This window comes from Coffea eugenioides, chromosome 1, assembly GCF_003713205.1.
Source record: "Coffea eugenioides isolate CCC68of chromosome 1, Ceug_1.0, whole genome shotgun sequence".
NCBI lineage: Eukaryota > Viridiplantae > Streptophyta > Magnoliopsida > Gentianales > Rubiaceae > Coffea > Coffea eugenioides.
In genome coordinates this window covers 14,937,236-14,946,160 of record NC_040035.1, presented here as the reverse complement: position 1 = coordinate 14,946,160, position 8,925 = coordinate 14,937,236, and the positions used below count along the sequence as shown (strand labels likewise).

Sequence of the window (8,925 nt, the reverse complement as noted above, 5' to 3'; positions counted from 1 at the left end):
GCAAGAAAAGAAGAAACAATGGACTTGCCACCATCCTTTGATCCGATTTGCCTTGAGAATCGTGTAGACATGAGTCTTGTGACACTTTTGCCTCTGTTCCGCGGTGTCTAGCTTAATCGAACTTGTAATTTTGGAACCCTTCAATTTCTGAGTCACCAAATCTATATAGCAGTTTTGTTGCACTTCACCCACTTTAACAGATGATGGAATCACCTATTCTTGCGCAAACCCTAGGGTTTATCATCCGTTCGAATCCAATGGTGAAAGAATGATGCTTGCAAATTTGTTTTCATAAAAATCAATGATATATGCAAGATGACTCCTATGTCAGGCAAAGATGAGCAAGCAAAAGAATTCAGTCAATCCAATAGCAATTGAACACAAATAGTCGAGAGAAAACCAAGAGGTTTATAAAGATATATTTTGCAAAAGAATATTTATAAAGAAAAACATAAATTCGGCCAACGAATATAATATTCAAAGCTTTGGATATATTTGCTTCGGAATTCGATACTGGCAGAAGTATCACAATCATGAGAGAAAGTCCAAATGAACCAGGTCACCAGCTATTCCTTCTCGTGCTCGTCTTGTTGAGAAAACCTGCCTTGGCGCCCTTTCGGGTTTTCACCAAGGTTGCCCCCACCCTTTTTGTTTTTGCTTTTTTTTTCTTTTTTTTCTTTTTTGTCTCTTTTCTTTTTCTTTTTTTTCTTTTTTTGAGGCGCCCTTTCGGGTTTTCACCTAAAGAACAATGAAACTCCTCGAGCATGATCGACTCAGAAATATGAGTTAAAGATTTCAGGCATCAGTAAAATGCACTTCCCTTGTAAGACTAGGCGAAGGCATTACGGACATCACTTGCCAGTTGATTAGCAAATTTCCTAGTAAAAATGCAACAAGGGACGAAAGCCAGGACTTTGGGCTTTGTAGTGAGGTTAGGTGAGGTGTTTTTCAAGAAAAGTTGAGGCTTGAAAGCAAATTGATGCGAGGTGTGAAATAACTTGAGATTGCACTTATTTTGAAATCGTTTGATCGGATTTTCACTCTTTGCATTTTTCTCACTCTTGCATTTTTCTTTAAAAACTAAATTTGCCCCAGTGTGGGGTTCTTTTTTCTTTTTTTTTTTTTTGATCATCTCTTTTCCAAAATAAATTTTGCCCCAGTGTGGGGTTTGCAATTCTCAGGGGTTATCAAACGAAAATTTGTCAATTCTGATGGCTCAAAGGGGACAAGTAGGGATAAGATATTTTAAGTGTAAAAGAAGATGGCCTGACTTGCATTTCGCCATTTGCATGAATTTCTAAAGAAAATTTGCATAATCAAATGAAAAACTTTTTGCACATATCTGAGTTGATGGGTTGAGGGAATGCTCGTCCATCCATTTCTGCCAAAATAAGGGCTCCGCCAGGTAATACCTTCTAGACAATGAACGGCCCTTGCCAATTTGGAGCAAATTTGCCTTTAGCTTCATCTTGCATCGGCAAAATTCGCTTTAGTACTTTATCACCTTCTTCAAATGCACGCCGGTGGACTTTCTTGTTGTAAGCCCGGGCCACACGTTTCTGATAGCACTGACCATGACAGATAGCATTGAACCGCTTTTCATCGATCAAGGTCAATTGCTCATGGCGCTACTTCATCCAATCAGCCTCCTCCAATTTGGCTTCCATGAGGATTCGTGACGAAGGAATTTCAACTTCGGCTGGTAATACAGCCTCCATTCCATACATTAGTGAATATGGCGTTGCCCCAGTTGATGTCCAGATAGAAGTCCGATACACCATTAATGCATAAGGCAACTTCTCATGCCAATCGCGATGCCTTTCAGTCATTTTGCGGATAATCTTCTTCAAATTCTTGTTTGCAGCTTCTACAGCTCCATTCATCTGGGGCCTATAAATGGCGGAGTTGCGGTGTCTGATCTTGAACTGCTCGCCTAATCCATCCACCATGTCATTGTTCAGATTCTTGGCATTGTCTGTAATAAGCGTTTCGGGCACTCCAAAGTGACAAATGATGTGATCTCTCAAGAAATTGGCAACTACCTTCTTCGTCACATGTTTAAACGACTCCGCTTCAACCCATTTGGTAAAGTACTCAATTGCCACCAATATAAATCGATGTCCATTTGAAGCGGGTGGATCGATTGTACCAATCACGTCCATACCCCACATTGAACAGGGCCACGGGGCGATCATACTATGCAATTCAGTGGGTGGAGCGTGTATTACGTCATCGTGCATTTGACATTTTATACATCTCCGGACAAAGTCTATACAATCACGCTCCATAGTAAGCCAGAAATATCCGGTTCTCATGATTTTCTTTGCTAGCAAATGGCCATTCATGTGAGGTCCACAAACGCCACTGTGCACTTCTTTCATCATATACTGGGCTTCATCTTCATCAATGCACCTTAAGAGGTTCAAATCTGAGGTTCTTTTATACAAAACTTCTCCATTCAAGAAAAATTTTGAAACCATTCTACGCAGAAAGCTCTTGTCTTTGGTACTAGTGTGCAGAGGGTAAGACCCAGTTTTGAGGTACTCCTTACTATCATTATACCACGGAATATTGTCAGAGGACTTGTCTACAACCCAACAGTGGGCAGGCTTGTCTTGAAATTGAATCCGGATTGGTTCGATCTTCAACTCATCTGGATACTGGATCATAGAAGCTAAGGTGGCCAAAGCATCAGCAAATGCGTTTCGGGCTCGTGGGAGATGTCTAAACTCCAAATTTTGAAATTGCTTGGCCAGAGTGAGCAAACTACAATGGTAGGGCAAAATTTTTGAATCTTTGGTTATCCACTGCTTCAAGGTTTGGTGCATGAGCAAATCTGAGTCACTGAAGGCTATCAACTCTTTGATTTCCATTTCTAAAGCCATTTTGAGACCAAAAATGCAGGCTTCATACTCAGCCATGTTGTTTGTGCAAGCAAATTGCAATTTCGCAGCGGTAGGGTAGTGCTTCCCTTCGGGTGAAACCAGAACAGCTCCAATTCCGGCTCCGAGAGAATTCGAAGCTCCATCGAAGAAAAGTCTCCATTCGGGGCTTTGCTCACTTATATCGTCTGTGGCGCCTACAAATAAGACTTTCTCATCAGGGAAATAAGTATGAAGTGGTTGATAATCATCGTCCCTTGGATTTTCCGCCAGATGATCAGTTATAGCTTGCCCCTTGACGGCCTTCTGTGAAGTGAAAACAATATCGAATTCTGAGAGAATTATCTGCCATTTAGCTAGACGTCCAGTTAGCATCGGCTTCTCCAGGAGATACTTCAAAGGATCAGATCGGGAAATAAGATAAGTGGTATGGCTCAACAGGTAGTGTCTCAGCTTTTGAGCTGCCCAGGCCAATGCACAGCAACTTTTCTCGATGAACGAATAATTAGCCTCAAATTGCGTGAACTTCTTACTTAGATAGTAAATGGCTTGCTCCTTCCTTCCAGAGTCATCCTGCTGCCCGAGGACACAACCAACTGCTCCGTCGAGCACAGATAAGTACATGATCAATGGTCGGCCCGATTTGGGTGGCACTAGGACTGGCGGATGCAGCAAATAATCTTTAATCTTGTCAAAAGCTTGTTGGCACTCCTCATTCCAGTACAACGGCACATTCTTTCTCAGCAATTTGAACAGCGGCTCGCATGTGGCCGTTAACTGAGCAATGAATCTCCCAATAAAATTGATCTTTCCTAAGAAGCTTTTCACGTCCTTCTGAGTTTTCGGCACTGGCATATCGCGAATTGCTTTGATTTTTTGCCGGATCTATCTCTATACCCCTTTTGCTCACAATGAAACCCAGCAATTTACCCGCTGGTGCCCCAAAGGCGCATTTCGCAGGATTTAGCTTCAAATTGTACTTTCGCAGCCTTTCGAATAGCTTCCTCAAATCAAACAAGTGGTCTTCCGCCCTTTTAGACTTGATTATGATGTCATCCACGTAGACCTCCATCTCCCGGTGGATCATATCATGAAATAGGGTGGTCATGGTTCTTTGATAAGTAGCTCCGGCATTCTTTAGACCAAACGGCATCACTCGGTAGCAAAACGTGCCCCAAGGGGTGATAAAGGTAGTCTTCTCCCTATCCTCCTCCGCCATCAAAATCTGGTGGTATCCAGCGAAGCAATCACAAAAGGATTCGATCTCATGCCCAGCGGTATTGTCCAGGAGAATGTGAATATTTGGTAGAGGAAAATCATCTTTAGGACTGGCTTTATTGAGGTCTCTATAATCTACACAAACTCGCACCTCTCCATTCTTTTTTGGAACAGGGACTGGATTCGAAAGCCAAATAGGGTAATGGGAAACAATGATAATGTTGGTTTTGAGTTGTTTTTCAATTTGTTCTTTTATTTTGAGGCTCATCTCTGGTTTGAATTTTCGAGGTTTTTGTTTGACGGGTGGAAAGGCAGGGTCTGTGGGCAATTTATGCACTACTACATCAGTTGAAATACCAGTCATATCATCATAGGACCATGCGAATACATCCTGGAACATAGTCAAAAATTCAAGCATCTCCTTTTTCTGCCCCTCATTCAAATGAATACTAACTTGCACCTCCTTAACTTCATCTTTAGTGCCAATGTTAACCTTTTCTGTTTCTTCCAGGTTCGGTTTTGGTTTTTCCTCATATTGTTCAAAGTCCTTTGCAAAAGAATCGAATACCTCCTCATTATCACTCTCGTTTTGGAGCTCGGATTCCCAAACCTCCAAGTCGTGAGTGATATAGAGATTGCCATTATCGAATTCCGGAATAGTGATATCCAAAGGGTCAAATGATTTTATTTTTGGCCATCTGAAAGAATTAACGAACGTGGGATAATGAGCAGACAAATATACAACAATCGAATGAACAAGCAATATGATAGAAATATGAACAGGTGAGTAAACAAATCAATATGACAAGAACAACTTGTGTATTTTCATAAAAACTTTGATTGAAAGCGAGAACCAAAAACAAGCAGAAATGAAATGAAAACTTAACAATATTTGCATGTGCAAACTTTAGCCAAAAGTAGAGATGCTTTCATTGGCTATTTACAGATGCAAAAGTGTTTTTCATGAATTCGCATGAATGACAAACCCCCTTAGGTTTACCGAAACTCCATCCGAATGGGCAGAAATTCGGCTATCCAATTGGAAATTGATCCTTCGGGGATGTCGGGAAACTCGGCCTCATCTGAGCAATTGCCTTCAAATGTTGCCCCAACGAACAATTGTGCCAAACTAGCTTCGACTCCGTCAACTGGGTTACTTTCTGATGTGATCACCTCGGTTGGTCGTGGAAAAGTATAACGCAGTGGTGGGATTTCAAGGGCCTTTTGCCTGCCTTCTTTCTCTGCCCTCTTACGTTCCTTCATTTCTTTGACGTCTTTGGCGGTTGGTCGGAAACCCAAGCCGAATGAATCCTTCTTTTCCATAATTTCCACTGGCTTCAGAATTCCTTGCAGATCACGTCCCAACCCTTTGTCAAATTCATATCCTCCACGTATCATTTCCTTGGCCATCATGACACTGGCCTTTGACAGAGCTTGTTCCTCCTTTGTTATCCAGCTTACGGAGACGATATCGGCTGTACTATGAGGGGTCACTGTGGCGTGTTGGCTACCATCTTCTTCGGACCCAGAGTCAGCAATCACAAGGCAATCCTCCTCGGCAAAGATAGTTATCAACTTGTCATTTACTATGAACTTCAGCAATTGATGCAATGAAGAAGGCACAGCTCCAGACTTATGAATCCACGGCCTTCCAAGGAGAACATTGTAAACACTAGGAAAATGCATGACTTGGCAAGCTATTTGGAACTGTGCGGGCCCCATCTCGATGACTAAATTCACTTCTCCCATAGGCTCTCTTTGCGCTCCATCAAAACCTCTAACAATGGTCCCTGAAGGCCTCAGCTTGATGTCTTGCAACCCCAGTTTTTTCAAGGTACTCCAAGGACAGATATTAAGCGCAGATCCATTGTCAATCAACACTTTCGGCAAAATTTTTCCATTGCACCTCACAGCTATGTACAGAGCCTTGTTATGTCCGATGCCTTCCGCCGGTAACTCGTCGTCGGAAAAAGTGATTTGTTTTGTAAACAACACGTTCCCAACCATGTGTGAGAAATTAGCGATCGAAATGTCCTTTGGGATTTGAGCTTTTGTCAATACTTCGAGCAATGCGTCCCTATGTACATCCGAAGAAAATAGCAGATCCAACATGGATATTTGGGCGGGTGATTTGCTCAGCTTCTCAACTACACTGTATTCACTTCTCTGGAGCCTTTTAAGAAAATCCAAAGCTTCTTTCTCGGTGATTGTTGGTTTAACGGGCGGCTCGGAGTTATTTGCTTGAATCGGAATGGTAGCGTCAAATGGATTTGCAATCTTCCCTGATCTGGTGACCACTGACACTTCCTTCTTCGCAATTGATTTTTCCCCAATCTGTATGACGGGTTCATCGTAGTTCCATGGCACTTGTTGCAGACTCAGAACAGGCTCCTGCTTCGGGAATTCAATGACTACTGGCTCCAAAGCCTCACTCTCAGCTGGCGTGAGATCTAAGATAAAAGGCTTTTCATCCTCTTCGAATGGCAATTCTATGACAAATGGTTGGTCTGTGACCCCAAATACTTCAGCTTCCCTCACCAATTTTTTGACTTGTTCCACATACTCTGCATCGTCCAGAATGACCCCAATGATATTAGCGTGGTCAGGCAAGGGGTTCCTATTTACATTCGGGCCTTGTGCCTCCCTTTTTCTAATTACAATCTCTCCAGTTTCAATCATATCTTGAACTTTATGTTTGAGAGCCTTGCAATCCAAAGTGGAATGCCCGGATGCCCCCGAGTGATAAGCACAGACAGCTTGCGGGTTATACCAGGCGGGCATGCCATACGGATAGGTAGGAGGGGGTACCATACCAATTTTCCCGGCGGCCTTTAATTGGTCATACAATTGGTCTAAAGGCCTGCCTAAATTGGTAAATGTACGGCTAGGGGGTCGGTTGTAAGGTTCAGTAGGTTGAGGATGGTTGTAAACAGGTCTATTTAGGGAAGGAAATCTTGGGTTATATGGTGGGCGAGGTCGATTTTGGGGTGGATTTGGTTGAGATATTTGAAAAGGGGCTACAGGTGGGTTAGGATAGCTTGGGCGAGGTTGAGGGTGGTGAATATTGGTAGTATATACATGGTGCGGGTTAGAATAATAAGGGTAATGTGGTTGGTAAGTTGGATTGTGTTGATATCGGGGTCTGGGTGAAGGGTTTTGGTTCCAGATAAAGGTTGCATCCCCCTCCTTCTTTTTGAACTGCGGTTTTTTCACATTGCTTCCTTGCCCTTGCAAAGCTTCCACTTGTGATTTCAGGGCAGAGACGTTAACAATTTTTCCAGCTCTCACAAAGTCATCAAACTCCTCAAGTTTATTTACAATTGCAGCAAACGAACATCCGGTAATACGGAAAATTTCTTCGAAGTATGGAGGATCATGCGCCTTTATAAAAGTGTGAATGATTTCATCTTCGGTCATCGGGGGCTCAACCTTGGCAGCTATTTTTCTCCATCTCTTGGCGTATGTCTTATGATCTTCAGACGGTCGCCTCTTCGTGCCTTCCAAAGTGGTTCTAGTCGGTGCGAAATCACAGTTATATTCGTACTGTCAAATAAAGGCGTTGGACAAATCAAGCCAGGTCTTCACCTCCTCCGGCTTTAAATTTGAATACCAATCGAGGGCGTCGCCTTCTAGACTTTCCGGGAATAACCTTAACGGCAAGTTCTCGTCATCCACTGGTCTACCCAACTTGTTAGCAAACAAACGCAAGTGTGTCTTCGGATTGCCTGTACCGTCATATTTGTTGAACTTCGGGGTCTTGAATCCCAATGGCAGCTGCACATTTGGAAACAGGCACAAATCATCGTAGTCTAGCACCCCTTGCTTGCTTAAACCTTGGCTTTTCCGGATGAACTCATCGAAACGGTCCAACCGCTTAAGTAACTTCAGATCAATTGGGGCAGATGACTCCCCCACTTCCGGCTTGGTTTGAACAATGTTCTCCGGAACAAAAGGCTCTGCAGTAGTCTGATAAAAAGCGTGTGGATCTGGAGGCATGTTTGGACCACCTTGGCCACCTTGGGTTTGAAATCCCTGCCCATAGGGAGGATAGAACGGAGGATTTTGAGTGTAAGCATATTACGGGTTGACAATTCCCTCAAATGTAGTTTGAATTGGAGGAATAACAAATGGTAACGTGGTTTGAATTGGCGGAATAACAAATGGCTCGGATTGTGGTTGTCTATCAATTTCTTTTGGGCGGCCATTTCAGATGCCATCTCCCCAAATTTGGTGAGTAATTCGGTCAATTGAACCCCCGGACTTGCGGCTTCCGGCTGGGTAGTTGCAGCGGTCTTATCAGACTGTTCTGACTGAGTACTCATGTCTACACGATTCCTTTGGGCTCTATTTCGGGATCGCGTAATAATGGGGCTTTTTCGAAAAGCTATTTTGAAATTTTACCTGTGAATGCAAAAGACTTCTTTAGATAAACCAATCATTACTGAATTTCTGCAATTTATTCAAAAGAGAAAAAGAAAAAGGCATGAGTTAGTCATTATTCAAACAATTCGGATGCATGTCCTATGGGGGGACCCTTTTGTGCCAAGGGTAGGCCTAGCATGATGCAAGCCTTCGGGGTAAAATCCCATTTCCAAACCTGTAAGTGAATTTAGAAATTTGAAATGGAAAGCTTCTCATAAAACGTGAAAAAGTTCAATCTTTCTTTACAACCTCGTCAATGGTCTTAGTAACCATGTTTACAAAATCCCTATGTCTCCAGAGACTTGTACTTTGTGATTCCCTAGAGCTCCCTAAACTGAGCTTACGAGCTCCTTCCCTAATCCTATCAAAGGCATCTATGGCTTCCTCTAGCTTCTCATTTTTC

At 42.8% G+C, this 8,925-nt stretch overlaps 1 protein-coding gene across 1 annotated transcript; it reads right to left on the bottom strand.

The window, feature by feature from the left end:
• Window positions 1-5,096: 5,096 nt before the first annotated feature.
• LOC113768379 lies at window positions 5,097-6,911 on the bottom strand. The gene has a single exon (XM_027312718.1). The coding sequence runs from the start codon at window positions 6,909-6,911 to the stop codon at window positions 5,097-5,099; it is 1,815 nt and encodes a 604-aa protein (XP_027168519.1).
• Window positions 6,912-8,925: the final 2,014 nt, after the last annotated feature.

Coding starts and splice junctions, on each gene's coding strand:
- LOC113768379 (XM_027312718.1), bottom strand. CDS start 6,911: ATGGTACCCCCTCCTACCTATCCGTATGGCATGCCCGCCTGGTATAAC.